General features: G+C 38.7%; 1 protein-coding gene across 1 annotated transcript in view; it reads left to right on the plus strand.

Annotated features, from left to right (window-relative positions):
• Positions 1–17,500, plus strand: part of igdcc3 (immunoglobulin superfamily, DCC subclass, member 3) — an 84,133-nt gene that overhangs the window by 45,629 nt on the left and 21,004 nt on the right. The window contains exon 3 of the mRNA XM_047818737.1: positions 17,493–17,500. This exon is cut by the window's right edge and continues 137 nt beyond it. Within this exon, the coding sequence (XP_047674693.1) occupies positions 17,493–17,500 (8 nt within the window). The remainder of the gene's footprint in view (positions 1–17,492) is intronic.

Raw genomic sequence — 17,500 nt, forward strand, 5'->3', positions numbered from 1 at the left:
TTTTCTTGTGTGTAGTGTTTGGGGTGGTATCTCTGTGTGTGTGTGTTGTGTGTGTGTGTGGTGTGTGTGTGTGTGTGTGTGTGTGTGTGTGTGTGTGTGTGTGTGTGTGTGTGTGTGTGTGTGTGTGTGTGTGTGTGTTTGTTTACATTTGTGTGGGTGTATGTGTGGCTGGGGGTAGTTTTCTGTGTGGGGGTGGGGGTATCTGTGTGTGTGTGTGTGTGTGTGTGTGTGTGTGTTTACATTTGTGTGGGTGTATGTGTGGCTGGGGGTAGTTTTCTGTGTGGGGGTATCTGTGTGTGTGTGTGTGTGTGTGTGTGTGTGTGTGTGTGTGTGTTTGTGTGTGTGTTTGTTTTGTGTGTGTATGTGTGGCTGGGGGTAGTTTTCTGTGTGGGGTGGGGGTATCTGTTTGTGTGTGTGTGTGTGTTTGTTTACATTTTTGTGGGTGTATGTGTGGCTGGGGGTAGTTTTCTGTGTGGGGGTGGGGGTATCTGTGTGTGTGTGTGTGTGTGTGTGTGTGTGTGTGTGTGTGTGTGTGTTTGTTTGTTTACATTTTTGTGGGTGTATGTGTGGCTGGGGGTAGTTTTCTGTGTGGGGGTGGGGGTATCTGTGTGTGTGTGTGTGTGTGTGTGTGTGTGTGTGTGTGTGTGTGTGTGTGTGTGTGTGTGTGTTTGTTTACATTTGTGTGGATGTGTGGCTGGGGGTAGTTTTCTGTGTGAGTGTGGGGGTATCTCTGTGTGTGTGTGTGTGTGTGTGTGTGTGTGTGTGTGTGTGTGTGTGTGTGTGTGTTTGTTTACATTTGTGTGGGTGTATGTGTGGCTGGGGGTAGTTTTCTGTGTGGGGGTGTGGGGGTATCTGTGTGTGTGTTGTGTGTGTGTTGTGTGTGTTGTTTACATTTGTGTGGGTGTATGTGTGGCTGGGGGTAGTTTTTCTGTTTGGGGGTATCTGTGTTGTGTGTGTGTGTGTGTGGTGTGTGTTGTGTGTGTGTGTGTGTGTGTGTTTAGTGTTTGTGTGTGTTTTTTGTTTCATTTTTGTGGGTGTATGTGTGGCTGGGGGTAGTTTTCTGTTGTGGGGTGTGGGGTATCTGTGTGTGTGTGTGTGTGTGTGTGTGTGTGTGTGTGTGTGTGTGTGTTTAGTATATGCATATGGACTCCATGTGTAACTGGATGGAACTGGATATAGGGTCAGTAGTGTTATGCATGCACACACACACACACACACACACACACACACACACACACACACACACACACACAGAAAGGGTGTGGATTGTGTGTGTGTGTGTGTGTTGTGTGGTTATGGTGAGATCTCAGTGCTCCGGGTGGGTTTTTGTCATTCAGGCTTCCTGCTGTCATTCCCTCCGCTCCTGTCTTTCTCTCATTTTCTCACAGTTTGGCCCGTCTCCTGGTGATCTCTGGGGTCTCTGGTAGTCCCACACACACACACACACACACACACACACACACACACACACACACACACACACGATGGCACCACGTTGTCCTAGATTGTGATTAATGACCGCAATTCAGCGTGAAGAATTCCCTCGGGTGTGTGCCAGTTGGCTCGGGCTGAGAGGAACAGAGAAGAAGCTCATTAATGCTGTCATTTCAGCTGACGGGGCAGACCATGGAGTGTGTGTGTGTGTGTGTGTGTGTGTGTGTGTGTGTGTGTGTGTGTGTGTGTGTGTGTGTGTGTGTGTGTGTGTGTGTGTGTGAGTTGTATATGTGTGAGAGAAAAGAGAATGGGAATGAAGAGAGGATGTGATAAGCTGAGATAGTGTGTAAGTGCATCTGTTTGTGTGTGTGTGTGTGTGTGTGTGTGTGTGTGTGTGTGTGTGTGTGTGTGTGTGTGTGTGTGTGTGTGTGTGTGTGTGTGTGTGTGTGTGTGTGTGTGTGTGTGTGTGTGTTTTGGGTTGTGTGTGTGTGTGTGTGTGTGTGTGTGTGTGTTGTGTGTGTGTGTGTGTGTTTGTTTTGTGTGTGGTGTGTGTGTGGTGTGTGTGTGTGTGTGTGTGTTTGTGTGTGTGTGTGTTTTTGTTTGTCTTGTGTGTTTTTTTGTTTTTGTGTTTTGGTGTGTGTGTGTGTGTGTGTGTGTGTGTGTGTGTGTGTGTTTGTTCCTAACTGCCAGTTCAGGTGATCCTATGTCCATTGTAGACTCAGGTTCTGTATCCCACCTGTATTTGTTGTATTTTGTTAGGTGTTTACAGAGTGATGACTCGAGTCACCGTAGCCGTCGTCTCGGCTCAGAGCGGTCAGAAACGTTCTCTCATTCGTCAGCGAGGTGTTGAGATGTTTTCACCTTCAGAGCTGCTGCTCACTGGACGTTTTTATGTCCAGATTGTTGGGTGTGAAAATCAGCAGTTTATATATAAATAATCAAAGCAGTGAGTCACTGAGGTCTGAGGTCACATTGTGAACTTACAGAAGATCCTCACCTGCATTTGTCTGATTGGGACTCGGATAACGAGCAAGTGTCTGCGTGACGTGACGTGACATACGGCTACGTACAGTGACCCGGACTCAGAACTCGTTCTCTGTGTTTAACCCATCCAAAGTGCACACACACAGCAGTGAACACACACACACACACACACACACACACACACACACACACACAGACACACACACAGCAGTGAACACACACACACACACACACACACACACACACACACACACACACACAGACACACACACACAGCAGTGAACACACACACACACATACACACACACACACACACACACACAGACACACACACACAGCAGTGAACACAAACACACACACACACACACACACGCAGTGAACACACACACACAGCAGTGAACACAAACACACACACACACACACGCACAAACACACACACAGTGAGCACACACAGCAGTGAACACACACACACACAAACACACACACACACACGCACAAACACACACACAGTGAACACACACACAGCAGTGAACACAAACACACACACACACACAAGTGAACACACACACACACAGCAGTGAACACACACACAGCAGTGAACACACACACACACACACACAGACACACACACACACAGCAGTGAACACACACACACACACACACACACACACACACACACAGCAGTGAACACACACACACCGTGAACACACACCGTGAACACACACCCGGAGCAGTGGGCAGCCATTTATGCTGCGGCGCCCGGGGAGCAGTTGGGGGGTTCGGTGCCTTGCTCAAGGGCACCTCAGTCGCTGTATTGCCGGCCCGAGACTCGAACCCACAACCTTAGGGTTACGAGTCAGACTCTCTAACCATTTGGCCACGACTATAAACATAGCAATATATTTTATTATTTAATATGTAAATACATAATTTAATACAACATGTATGTTTTTATACATATTTCATTTTATATAAATCTAAATTTTAGCACCTTTTGTCGATATATTTCTAAATATGTTTGTTCTAAGCAGGTTCTCCTCACACCTCCAGGGTTAGGGGCTCGCAATAAAACATTTTGCCTTAAGAACAAATCAGTTTGTATGCCGAGATTTTAATACTTTTTACATGCGAGATTTTACACGGTATATAATTAAGAATTTAGAATCTATGAGTTAGGAGCACGGTGGCTTAGTGGTTAGCACGTTCGCCTCACACCTCCAGGGTCGGGGGTTCGATTCCCGCCTCCGCCTTGTGTGTATGGAGTTTGCATGTTCTCCCCGTGCCTCGGGGGTTTCCTCCGGGTACTCCGGTTTCCTCCCCCGGTCCAAAGACATGCATGGTAGGTTGATTGGCATCTCTGGAAAATTGTCCGTAGTGTGTGAGTGTGTGAGTGAATGAGAGTGTGTGTGTGCACTGCGATGGGTTGGCACTCCGTCCAGGGTGTATCCTGCCTCGATGCCCGATGACGCCTGAGATAGGCACAGGCTCCCCGTGACCCGAGAAGTTCGGATAAACGGTAGACAATGAATAAATTAATCTAATTTTTATCATCTTTTGTCGATATATTTCTCCCTTTGCTTTTACAGTTAATTCTATTTTTTATTTTTACTGTAAATATTTATTTATTTATTTATTTATTTATTTATTTATGCCTTGTCAACCAATCAGATTTTTTGCTTCCAGGCACGTGAGGCTTGGTGTTAGATAAATCGCATCGTCATCGGTCCGTTTGTTAACGATAAGTTTGGAAATTTAAAAATATATCTTTAAGCTTTATAAACCGGAAACAAAGCAGTGAACAGTGTTTAAGAAAACCCCACACCGTCCCGTCTCCTCCGACTGAGCCCGTTTGGTCCAGTGCCGTTGGCTACGGCCCCACGCGGCTCGTCCCGGTGGCAGATGGTTAAGGGTGTGAATGCCTGGAAGTGAATGTGCAGCAGCAGTGTGCTAATGTTAATGGGGGGGGGCAGCAACACCACACAATCCCCCGCTTGACCGATCACATACCACCCGTGCGTTCATAGTAGATGTGTATTATCACATCACACCTTATTATATATTTATATTGGAGGATCTGTTAATAATAACTGTTTTCCAGTACAAGTTCTATGGCAGGTTGGAATACTTTGTGTATAGGTGAGTTTATTTAGTATTGCTCCTAATATTAGTGCGAATGAGCGGCTTGTGAGTGTATATTTATATATATATATATAAAATATAAAAAAGACACGGACGGCTTTATGGGGTTATAAAGCTGTTGTAATGCTGACGTTAGAGTAAGGAGAAGCTTCACATACAGTACACGTACAGTACACACTCTAGTCCTACGGTTTATGTTCCCAGAGCTGCTCCTAGTGTCATTTTGTCTAAAAGAAGAAAAAAAAAATGACGTCACATCGTCCAGGAGGTACGGCACAAAAGCATATACTAGAGTTTTACACAAAGTGTGTGTGTGTGTGTGTGTGTGTGTGTGTGTGTGTGTTTATGAATAGATCTCACCAATGGAGCGCTAATGAGGGGGAAGTAATTTTGCTATGGAGAATTGTGATGCCAAATGTCCGTCTGCTTTGTTATTCAGAAGTGTTTTGGCTGCCCGTGAGATTCGAGTCTTTCATTTTGCGAGCTGACAAACCGAGTGGGAACGAGAGAAAGTAATGACTCTTCCATTTGAATTTAAATAGTGACTCGCTTCCAGCTGTCTCCTGCACTTTCAATATTTGACAGTCTGGAGAAAAGAGGAACGCATGGGGACCATTTGTTAAGCTGTTTCTCAGATGCGGGATCACAGAAATCAGCGATTCGCGCTGCAGTGGGGGAAATAAAAACTGAATGAAGCATGTAGAGATCTAGATGGATTGTTCAGACACACAACAAACTTGTGAGTTTTCTTTTTATGAAAGAATCAAGGCGGTGTTCAATAAATCATGGGGGACCTGCGCTGGCAACCCTGCAGAATCGCTACACCATCCAACCACTTTCAGTTTTTACATCAGGACAAACACCTTTATATACTGTACATTCAGTATTCAGTACATGTTTATATACTGTACACTTTGGTATTCAGTACATGTTTATATACTGTACATTCAGTATTCAGTACATGTTTATATACTGTACACTTCAGTATTCAGTACATGTTTATATACTGTACACTTTGGTATTCAGTACATGTTTATATACTGTACACTTCAGTATTCAGTACATGTTTATATACTGTACATTCAGTATTCAGTACATCTATATATACTGTACACTTCAGCATTCAGTACATGTTTATATACTGTACACTTCAGTATTCAGTACATGTTTATATACTGTACACTTCAGTATTCAGTACATGTTTATATACTGTACACTTTGGTATTCAGTACATGTTTATATACTGTACATTCAGCATTCAGTACATGTTTATATACTGTACACTTCAGTATTCAGTACATGTTTATATACTGTACACTCAGTATTCAGTACATGTTTATATACTGTACACTTTGGTATTCAGTACATGTTTATATACTGTACACTTCAGTATTCAGTACATGTTTATATACTGTACACTTCAGTATTCAGTACATGTTTATATACTGTACACTTCGGTATTCAGTACATGTTTATATACTGTACACTTCGGTATTCAGTACATGTTTATATACTGTACACTTCAGTATTCAGTACATGTTTATATACTGTACACTTCAGTATTCAGTACATGTTTATATACTGTACACTTCGGTATTCAGTACATGTTTATATACTGTACACTTCAGTATTCAGTACATGTTTATATACTGTACACTTCAGTATTCAGTACATGTTTATATACTGTACACTTCAGTATTCAGTACATGTTTATATACTGTACATTCAGTATTCAGTACATCTATATATACTGTACACTTCAGCATTCAGTACATGTTTATATACTGTACACTTCAGTATTCAGTACATGTTTATATACTGTACACTTCAGTATTCAGTACATGTTTATATACTGTACACTCAGTATTCAGTACATGTTTATATACTGTACACTTCGGTATTCAGTACATGTTTATATACTGTACACTTCAGTATTCAGTACATGTTTATATACTGTACATTCAGTATTCAGTACATGTTTATATACTGTACACTTCAGTATTCAGTACATGTTTATATACTGTACACTTTGGTATTCAGTACATGTTTATATACTGTACACTTCAGTATTCAGTACATGTTTATATACTGTACATTCAGTATTCAGTACATCTATATATACTGTACACTTCAGCATTCAGTACATGTTTATATACTGTACACTTCAGTATTCAGTACATGTTTATATACTGTACACTTCAGTATTCAGTACATGTTTATATACTGTACATTCAGTATTCAGTACATGTTTATATACTGTACACTTCAGCATTCAGTACATGTTTATATACTGTACATTCAGTATTCAGTACATGTTTATATACTGTACACTTCAGTATTCAGTACATGTTTATATACTGTACACTTCAGTATTCAGTACATGTTTATATACTGTACATTCAGTATTCAGTACATGTTTATATACTGTACACTTTGGTATTCAGTACATGTTTATATACTGTACACTTTGGTATTCAGTACATGTTTATATACTGTACACTTCAGTATTCAGTACATGTTTATATACTGTACACTTCAGTATTCAGTACATGTTTATATACTGTACATTCAGCATTCAGTACATGTTTATATACTGTACATTCAGTATTCAGTACATGTTTATATACTGTACACTTTGGTATTCAGTACATGTTTATATACTGTACACTTTGGTATTCAGTACATGTTTATATACTGTACACTTCAGTATTCAGTACATGTTTATATACTGTACACTTCAGTATTCAGTACATGTTTATATACTGTACATTCAGTATTCAGTACATGTTTATATACTGTACATTCAGTATTCAGTACATGTTTATATACTGTACACTTCAGTATTCAGTACATGTTTATATACTGTACACTTTGGTATTCAGTACATGTTTATATACTGTACACTTCAGTATTCAGTACATGTTTATATACTGTACACTTCAGTATTCAGTACATGTTTATATACTGTACACTTCAGTATTCAGTACATGTTTATATACTGTACACTTCAGTACATGTTTATATACTGTACATTCAGTATTCAGTACATGTTTATATACTGTACACTTTGGTATTCAGTACATGTTTATATACTGTACACTTTGGTATTCAGTACATGTTTATATACTGTACACTTCAGTATTCAGTACATGTTTATATACTGTACATTCAGTATTCAGTACATGTTTATATACTGTACACTTCAGCATTCAGTACATGTTTATATACTGTACATTCAGCATTCAGTACATGTTTATATACTGTACACTTCAGTATTCAGTACATGTTTATATACTGTACACTTTGGTATTCAGTACATGTTTATATACTGTACATTCAGTATTCAGTACATGTTTATATACTGTACACTTCAGCATTCAGTACATGTTTATATACTGTACATTCAGCATTCAGTACATGTTTCTATACTGTACATTCAGCATTCAGTACATGTTTATATACTGTACATTCAGTATTCAGTACATGTTTATATACTGTACACTTCAGTATTCAGTACATGTTTATATACTGTACACTTCAGTATTCAGTACATGTTTATATACTGTACACTTCGGTATTCAGTACATGTTTATATACTGTACATTCAGTATTCAGTACATGTTTATATACTGTACATTCAGCATTCAGTACATGTTTATATACTGTACACTTCAGTATTCAGTACATGTTTATATACTGTACACTTCAATATTCAGTACATGTTTATATACTGTACACTTCGGTATTCAGTACATGTTTATATACTGTACATTCAGCATTCAGTACATGTTTATATACTGTACATTCAGCATTCAGTACATGTTTATATACTGTACACTTTGGTATTCAGTACATGTTTATATACTGTACATTCAGTATTCAGTACATGTTTATATACTGTACACTTCAGCATTCAGTACATGTTTATATACTGTACACTTCAGTACATGTTTATATACTGTACACTTCAGTATTCAGTACATGTTTATATACTGTACACTGGTATTCAGTACATGTTTATATACTGTACATTCAGTATTCAGTACATGTTTATATACTGTACACTTCAGCATTCAGTACATGTTTATATACTGTACATTCAGTATTCAGTACATGTTTATATACTGTACACTTCAGCATTTAGTACATGTTTATATACTGTACACTTCAGTACATGTTTATATACTGTACACTTCAGTACATGTTTATATACTGTACACTTCGGTATTCAGTACATGTTTATATACTGTACACTTCAATATTCAGTACATGTTTATATACTGTACACTTTGGTATTCAGTACATGTTTATATACTGTACATTCAGTATTCAGTACATGTTTATATACTGTACACTTCAGCATTCAGTACATGTTTATATACTGTACACTTCAGTACATGTTTATATACTGTACACTTCAGTATTCAGTACATGTTTATATACTGTACATTCAGTATTCAGTACATGTTTATATACTGTACACTTCAGCATTCAGTACATGTTTATATACTGTACACTTCAGTATTCAGTACATGTTTATATACTGTACATTCAGTATTCAGTACATGTTTATATACTGTACATTCAGTATTCAGTACATGTTTATATACTGTACACTTTGGTATTCAGTACATGTTTATATACTGTACACTTCAGTATTCAGTACATGTTTATATACTGTACATTCAGTATTCAGTACATGTTTATATACTGTACACTTCAGTACATGTTTATATACTGTACACTTCAGTATTCAGTACATGTTTATATACTGTACACTTCAGTATTCAGTACATGTTTATATACTGTACATTCAGTATTCAGTACATGTTTATATACTGTACACTTCAGTATTCAGTACATGTTTATATACTGTACACTTCAGCATTCAGTACATGTTTATATACTGTACACTTCAGTATTCAGTACATGTTTATATACTGTACACTTCAGTATTCAGTACATGTTTATATACTGTACATTCAGTATTCAGTACATGTTTATATACTGTACACTTCAGTATTCAGTACATGTTTATATACTGTACATTCAGTATTCAGTACATGTTTATATACTGTACACTTCAGTATTCAGTACATGTTTATATACTGTACATTCAGTATTCAGTACATGTTTATATACTGTACACTTCAGTATTCAGTACATGTTTATATACTGTACATTCAGTATTCAGTACATGTTTATATACTGTACACTTTGGTATTCAGTACATGTTTATATACTGTACACTTCAGTATTCAGTACATGTTTATATACTGTACACTTCAGTATTTAGTACTTGTTTATATACTGTACACTTCAGTATTCAGTACATGTTTATATACTGTACACTTCAGTATTCAGTACATGTTTATATACTGTACACTTTGGTATTCAGTACATGTTTATATACTGTACACTTCAGTATTCAGTACATGTTTATATACTGTACACTTCAGTATTCAGTACATGTTTATATACTGTACACTTCAGTATTCAGTACATGTTTATATACTGTACACTCAGTATTCAGTACATGTTTATACTGTACAGTTCAGTATTCAGTACATGTTTATATACTGTACAGTTCAGTATTCAGTACATGTGTATATACTGTACATTCAGCATTCAGTACATGTTTATATACTGCACACTTTCATATAATGTACTGTACATACACATTCATCTACTGTACACTTACATATACTGTACACTTCAGGATTCAGTACACGTTCCTTTCAGTACCCTTTATATATTGTACACTTCATCCTTCTGCTCACGTCTGTATTCTGTAAGCTTCAGTATTCCTTACCTTTCAGTTTTTATGCCATTCAGTATTCTAGTGAGCTAAACGTGCTACCGTCCGCTCATCTGGAACGTGACCGCTCCAAGGCTTCTTTGGTGACGTCACTAGCATGTGTGTAGCCCCGCCCACAAATCAGATTTTTTTTGCAGAAATATTGATTATGTCTTAACGTGAACAGAAAATAAAACCCAGTACTTTATGTAAATTACCACCTAATGAGTTAATTTGTACTTTATTGAGTCACTTCTTTTTATCCTCCAGCCGTTTCAGTTGTCTCCTTATTTCCTGAACCTGTAATTACAGCAGGACGTGATGAGGGTCTCAGGGTTAGTGTGGAGGAAGAAAAACCAGGTCCTCCCTCTCTCTATCCCCCCCTTCCTTTCTCTCCCTCCTACCGTTTCTCTCTCGCTCTGCAAGGACGTTATCATAAATAATGAAAGGATGTCTACAAAAATACGGAGAAATCCGTAAAAAAAAAAAAAAAAAACAGTTTATTCTGTTATTATGTTTAATTAATCACAGCGACTCTTTTTTGTTCTCTCTCTTTAACTAAATATTAAATACTGTAGTTATAAGTCGACGCTTAGAAATATTTACATGACAGTGAAAATAGAATAAAAACACTCGTTTATCTTCTCCTTTGTGTGAAAATGGCCTCGTTTCAATAAGGTGTTAATTAGTTGGCTCTCCCATGATGCCGTTCTCTCTCCGGTCTGAATGCTTAATGTGTGTTGCTCTCTGCTCATGCAACCACCAAAGGAAGCCAGGAAAAAAAAAAAAAGCTTTTACTATTTGAACTCGTGGATATTTTTGTGATCCGTTGTAAAGTCTTTAACATGATGAAATTTAAGATAATACTCTGGAAAGGTTTGTAATAATTAAATAAAATAATAAAATAAAATACAAATAATTTAAATGAATTACATTAAATTAAAAAGAAAAGTTTAATCAAAAGTACTTAAAATTATATAAAGAAAATGTATGTATTTATTTCTAGGCATTTTAATGAATCTTTTTTTATCAGGTTAGAAAACTGTAATTAAACATATTTTTGATTTTCTTTTTTTTTTTCAAGCTTAAAATGCTCTTAAAAGTCTTTATAAAAAGAAATATTTATCATTAAATTAAATGAAAATAAAAACAAGTTCAATTAAAAGTACTTAAAATGATATTTAAAAAATGATGTATTTATTTCTAGGCATTTTAATGAAAAATGTTTTTTTTTTTTAATTATTATTATTTTTTTCCAAATAATTAGAATTATCGGGTTAGAAAAGTGTAATCAAACATATTTTTGATTTCTTTTTTTTAAGTCTTATAAGACAAGCCGTCAAGTTTTTTTTTAAATAAAATAAATATTAGCTATATATAAAATAAAGATATAATATTTGATAGTTTTAGAAGCTAATAAAAAGCTTTTTGTAACTGTTTTGTTTTTATTATAGCAGCTGCATGAGAAATACTATAGAGTGTATGGACTGACCTGATTTATATTCAAAGAGCATGCATTCAGCTTGTGTGTGTGTGTGTGTGTGTGTGTGTGTGTGTGTGTGTGTGTGTGTGTGTGTGTGTGTGTGTGTGTGTGTGTGTGTGTGTGTGTTATTGAGGTTCCCATGTCCCAGCCTGACAGTATTAATGGCATACATCTGTCTCACTTTATTTAACATATAGCGCTCCAGCATTGTCAAATCAATCAGTACCTAAGTGTATTTAGGACCCTGGGACACACAGCAGCCTCAGAGAAACACTTCAGTAACAACACACAGAAGGAAGATCCGGAAATAGTGAGAACACAAACAGGGAAACCTCATGAGTGAATGTGTGAAAACACACTGCTGGAAATGAAGAGCACGAAAATATATATACACACACACACACACACACACACATACACATACACACAAACACATACACACAAACACAAACACATACACACACACAAACACACACACAAACACACACACATAAACACAAACAAACACACATACAGTACAAACAAACACACACACACAAACACACAAACATACACACAAATACACACACATACAGTACACACATACACACACACACATACAAACACACACACACATACACACAAATACACACACAAACACACACACATACAGACACACATACACACATGCACACTGTAAGTTTTAGCTCTTGTTATGAAAGAAGTCTGATGAATATGAGTTTTACATTGACACACTTTTTTTATCTATCTATCTATCTATCTATCTATCTATCTATCTATCTATCTATCTATCTATCTATCTATCTATCTATCTATCTATCTGTCTGTCTGTCTGTCTGTCTGTCTGTCTGTCTATTTATTGATCTACATACATGATTTTAATTGGATAATTGCTACTTTCATATAAGATATATATATATATGTATTTGTTTGTTTGTTTGTTTATTAGGTTTTCTTATTTTTTTATTTTTTTTACACACAGGTATTTTTGTAGAAAATAATAGAAGTGAATGTGAGTTCAGACTTTTTATGGGAAAGTCATTCCTCCACTAAATGTTTATTTATTTTTCTTTATGTCTTTTCTTGCTCCTTTAACTTCTTCCTCCACATTATACAGTACTGTATTTACATTGTGTGTGTGTGTGTGTGTGTGTGTGTGTGTGTGTGTGTGTGTGTGTGTGTGTATGTGTGTGTGTGTGTGTGTGTGTGTGAGAGTGTGACATGAATGGTAATGAAGAGTCTAAAACAGCATTTAGGGGCTGCCATCTCCAGAGTCTCCATCAAACCTGAAACTGGTGTGTGTGTGTGTGTGTGTGTGTGTGTGTGTGTGTGTGTGTGTGTGTGTGTGTGTGTGTGTGTGTGTGTGTGTGTGTGTGTGTGTGTGTGTGTGAAACAGAGGCAGAGAGATTAATAATGGCAGCAGAAAAGTGGACTTCTGCAGGCTGAATGTTTTATGCATGAGGGTCGAGGCCGAGGCCCAGGAGAGGGGTTATGAGTGTTTGTATGTGTGTGTGTGTGTGTGTGTGTGTGTGTGTGTGTGTGTGTGTGTGTGTGTGTGTGTGTGTGTACATACACTTGTGACTTACTGTATAAGAACCGCGAGCTATCATCCTCTCCTTGACGTACGTTTCTGCTCTTCTGTCCTGTGAATCAGATGCAGAAGCTCCTAGTGTGTGTGAGACTGATGTGTAACACAGGTGTGTGTGTGTGTGTGTGGTGTGTGTTCTGTTGAGTTTCGGTGTGTGTGTGCTGCTCAGTTTCAACACATTCACGATAAAAGAATCCGATTGCAAATCGCTTTTGTTTGTAGAGAAAGATCTAAGATGAAGAAGTCGGGTGTGGCACTTCCTCACTCTGACATCACAGCCAATGAAAATCAAGAATATTCAAACATGGGCACAAACCAGGCCTGGGATTGGTGTGTTATTGTCGGGGTCTTAAAGATATTTAGAGCTGTTTATTTGTGCAGGTGTTTGTTTTGTGCACAAACAGAAAGACTAAAGACTTTAGCTTTAAAGACCAACGAAAGTTGAAACCGAGACAAAATTTGGAAAAAACAAACAAACTAGTAGAGAATTTGTCCTGTGTGTTTCCAGCCGAGGTGGTGTGTCAGATTGGTCTGGGGGTTCATTTTGTTTTTATTTTCCTCTGAGAAATGTTCTCTCGCTTCCTTTCCCTCGTTCTTGTCACTCCTTCGTCTTTGTCCCACCGTTCGCACAAACAAAACAGAGAAGGCTTTAATTAGCTGAAATCTCCGGCAGTGGTGTTAACGTAGCTGTGAATCCACATCGGTCTGGAAATGGGAGGGAGAAAGGGGGGAGGGAGTGAGAGAGAGAGAGAGAGAGAGGGAGGGAGAGAGAGGGAGAGAGAGGGGGGAGGGACTGAGGGGGGGGAGAGTGTGAAAGATATAGTGTAGATCGAGCGTCGATATAGAAGACAGAGAGAGATATTATATAAATCTCTATCTTCTCTTTCTTTCTCGCTTCTCTCTTCTCTGCTTTCTTTCTCTCTCCTTTTCTCTCTCCCTCTTTTTTTTTCTCTCTCTCTTTCTCCCTCTTTTGTTCTTTTTTTTCTTTTTTTTTTTTTCTCTTTTTCCCTACTCTCTTTCATCTACTCTCTCCTCTTTCTCTCTCTCTTCCGCTATCTATCTCATTTCTCTCTAGCTTTTTTCCTCCTCCTCTCTTTCCCTCTCTCTCTTTCTCTTCTCTCTATTTCTCTTCTATTCTTCTCCGCCTCTCTACTTTCTCTATATCTCGTCTGCTCTATCTATACAGCTAAGCCTTCTATATCTATCGCTCTTCTCTCTTCTCTCTCTCTCTCTCTCTCTCTCTCTCTCTCCCTTCTCTCTCTCGCCTCCTCTCTCGCGCTGCCCTCTTTCTCGCGCGCTCGCGCCCGCCTCTCGCTAGCTCACGCTCGCTCTCTCTGCTCTCTCTTGCTCTCTCCCCGCATTTGCTAAGATCTTGTTATGCTCAGAGCGTATTGGGAGAGAGTTAATTACAGCTGACATTTGAAGACGCACACTTGTGTCTCAGGCACAGAGAGCCGAGCCTGGTGCTAATTGAGTTTGTGTTGTGGCTCCTTTGGCTCCTCCCCCGGGTCGCGCTCCCTCACCCACAGACACAGAGAGCGATGTGGGAACCCAGACGAGCCGCGAGCCCAGAGCTGGTGTGTGATCTGCAGCTCAATGAGCTCGATGAGGCCTTTAACACTGCTCTGAGCCTTCATTATACACAAACAGCTCCGCCTCTGACCACGCCCACAGCCATGGCCCCGGCTGTGATTGTTACCTGTGTGTTATCTGTATGTTACCTCTGTGTGTTACCTGTGTGTTATACCTGTGTGTTATCTGTGTGTTACCTGTGTGTGTTATCTGTGTTTGTTACCTGTGTGTCATACCTGTGTGTTACCTGTGTTTGTTACCTGTGTGTCATACCTGTGTGTGTTACCTGTGTGTCATACCTGTGTGTTATCTGTGTGTTACCTGTGTGTGTTATCTGTGTTTGTTACCTGTGTGTCATAACTGTGTGTTATCTGTGTGTTACCTGTGTGTCATACCTGTGTGTGTTACCTGTGTGTCATACCTGTGTGTTACCTGTGTTTGTTACCTGTGTGTCATACCTGTGTGTTATCTGTGTGTTACCTGTGTGTCATACCTGTGTGTGTTACCTGTGTGTCATAACTGTGTGTTATCTGTGTTTGTTACCTGTGTGTCATAACTGTGTGTTATCTGTGTGTTACCTGTGTGTCATACCTGTGTGTGTTACCTGTGTGTCATACCTGTGTGTTACCTGTGTTTGTTACCTGTGTGTCATACCTGTGTGTTATCTGTGTGTTACCTGTGTGTCATACCTGTGTGTTATCTGTGTGTTACCTGTGTGTGTTATCTGTGTTTGTTACCTGTGTGTCATAACTGTGTGTTATCTGTGTGTTACCTGTGTGTCATACCTGTGTGTGTTACCTGTGTGTCATACCTGTGTGTTACCTGTGTTTGTTACCTGTGTGTCATACCTGTGTGTTATCTGTGTGTTACCTGTGTGTCATAACTGTGTGTTATCTGTGTTTGTTACCTGTGTGTCATAACTGTGTGTTATCTGTGTGTTACCTGTGTGTCATACCTGTGTGTGTTACCTGTGTGTCATACCTGTGTGTTACCTGTGTTTGTTACCTGTGTGTCATACCTGTGTGTTATCTGTGTGTTACCTGTGTGTCATACCTGTGTGTTATCTGTGTGTTACCTGTGTGTGTTATCTGTGTTTGTTACCTGTGTGTCATACCTGTGTGTTATCTGTGTGTTACCTGTGTGTGTTATCTGTGTTTGTTACCTGTGTGTCATACCTGTGTGTTACCTGTGTTTGTTACCTGTGTGTCATACCTGTGTGTTATCTGTGTGTTACCTGTGTGTCATACCTGTGTGTGTTACCTGTGTGTCATAACTGTGTGTTATCTGTGTTTGTTACCTGTGTGTCATAACTGTGTGTTATCTGTGTGTTACCTGTGTGTCATAACTGTGTGTTATCTGTGTGTTACCTGTGTGTCATACCTGTGTGTTACCTGTGTTTGTTACCTGTGTGTCATACCTGTGTGTTATCTGTGTGTTACCTGTGTGTCATACCTGTGTGTGTTACCTGTGTGTCATAACTGTGTGTTATCTGTGTTTGTTACCTGTGTGTCATAACTGTGTTTGTTACCTGTGTGTGTTACCTGTGTGTGTTATCTGTGTTTGTTACCTGTGTGTCATACCTGTGTGTTGTCTGTATGTGTTACTTGTGTGTTATCTGTGTGTTACTTGTGTGTTATCTGTGTGTTACCTGTGTGTCATACCTGTGTGTTATCTGTGTGTTACCTGTGTGTCATAACTGTGTGTTATCTGTGTTTGTTACCTGTGTGTCATAACTGTGTGTGTTACCTGTGTGTCATAACTGTGTGTATCTGTGTTTGTTACCTGTGTGTCATACCTGTGTGTTGTCTGTGTGTATTACTTGTGTGTTATCTGTGTGTTACCTGTGTGTTATAACTGTGTGTTATCTGTGTTTGTTACCTGTGTGTCATAACTGTGTGTGTTACCTGTGTTTGTTATCTGTGTTTGTTACCTGTGTGTGTTATCTGTGTGTTTCTTTCTTTCTTTCTTTCTTTCTTTCTTTCTTTCTTTCTTTCTTTCTTTCTTTCTTTCTTTCTTTCTTTCTTTGTGTGTGAGTATGTGTGTGAGTGTGTATCACTTCGCCTGTATCGCTCGTGTACCCACCTGGTCTCACTGCTCCAAATTTGTTAATTACTTCTGCTTTTGAGGTTAACTGGTCTCCATTAATCCACCTCTTGTTGTCTTACACACACACACACACGCACACACACACACACACACACACACACACACACACACACACACACACACTCACACGCACACGCGCACACACTCACACACACACACACACACACACACACACACACACACACACACACACACACACAGTCACACACACACACAGTCACACACACACACACACACACACACACACACACACACACACACACACACACACACACACACACACAGATTGTATTGCTTATTGTCACCCCATAGAGGTTATTTCCTTTGCTGTATGTTAGTTTTAATAAGTGAACAGACAGTAATTCTCATCTCTCTTCTGTCTTCGTCAGCGATGGCG

This window comes from Tachysurus fulvidraco, chromosome 1, assembly GCF_022655615.1.
Source record: "Tachysurus fulvidraco isolate hzauxx_2018 chromosome 1, HZAU_PFXX_2.0, whole genome shotgun sequence".
NCBI lineage: Eukaryota > Metazoa > Chordata > Actinopteri > Siluriformes > Bagridae > Tachysurus > Tachysurus fulvidraco.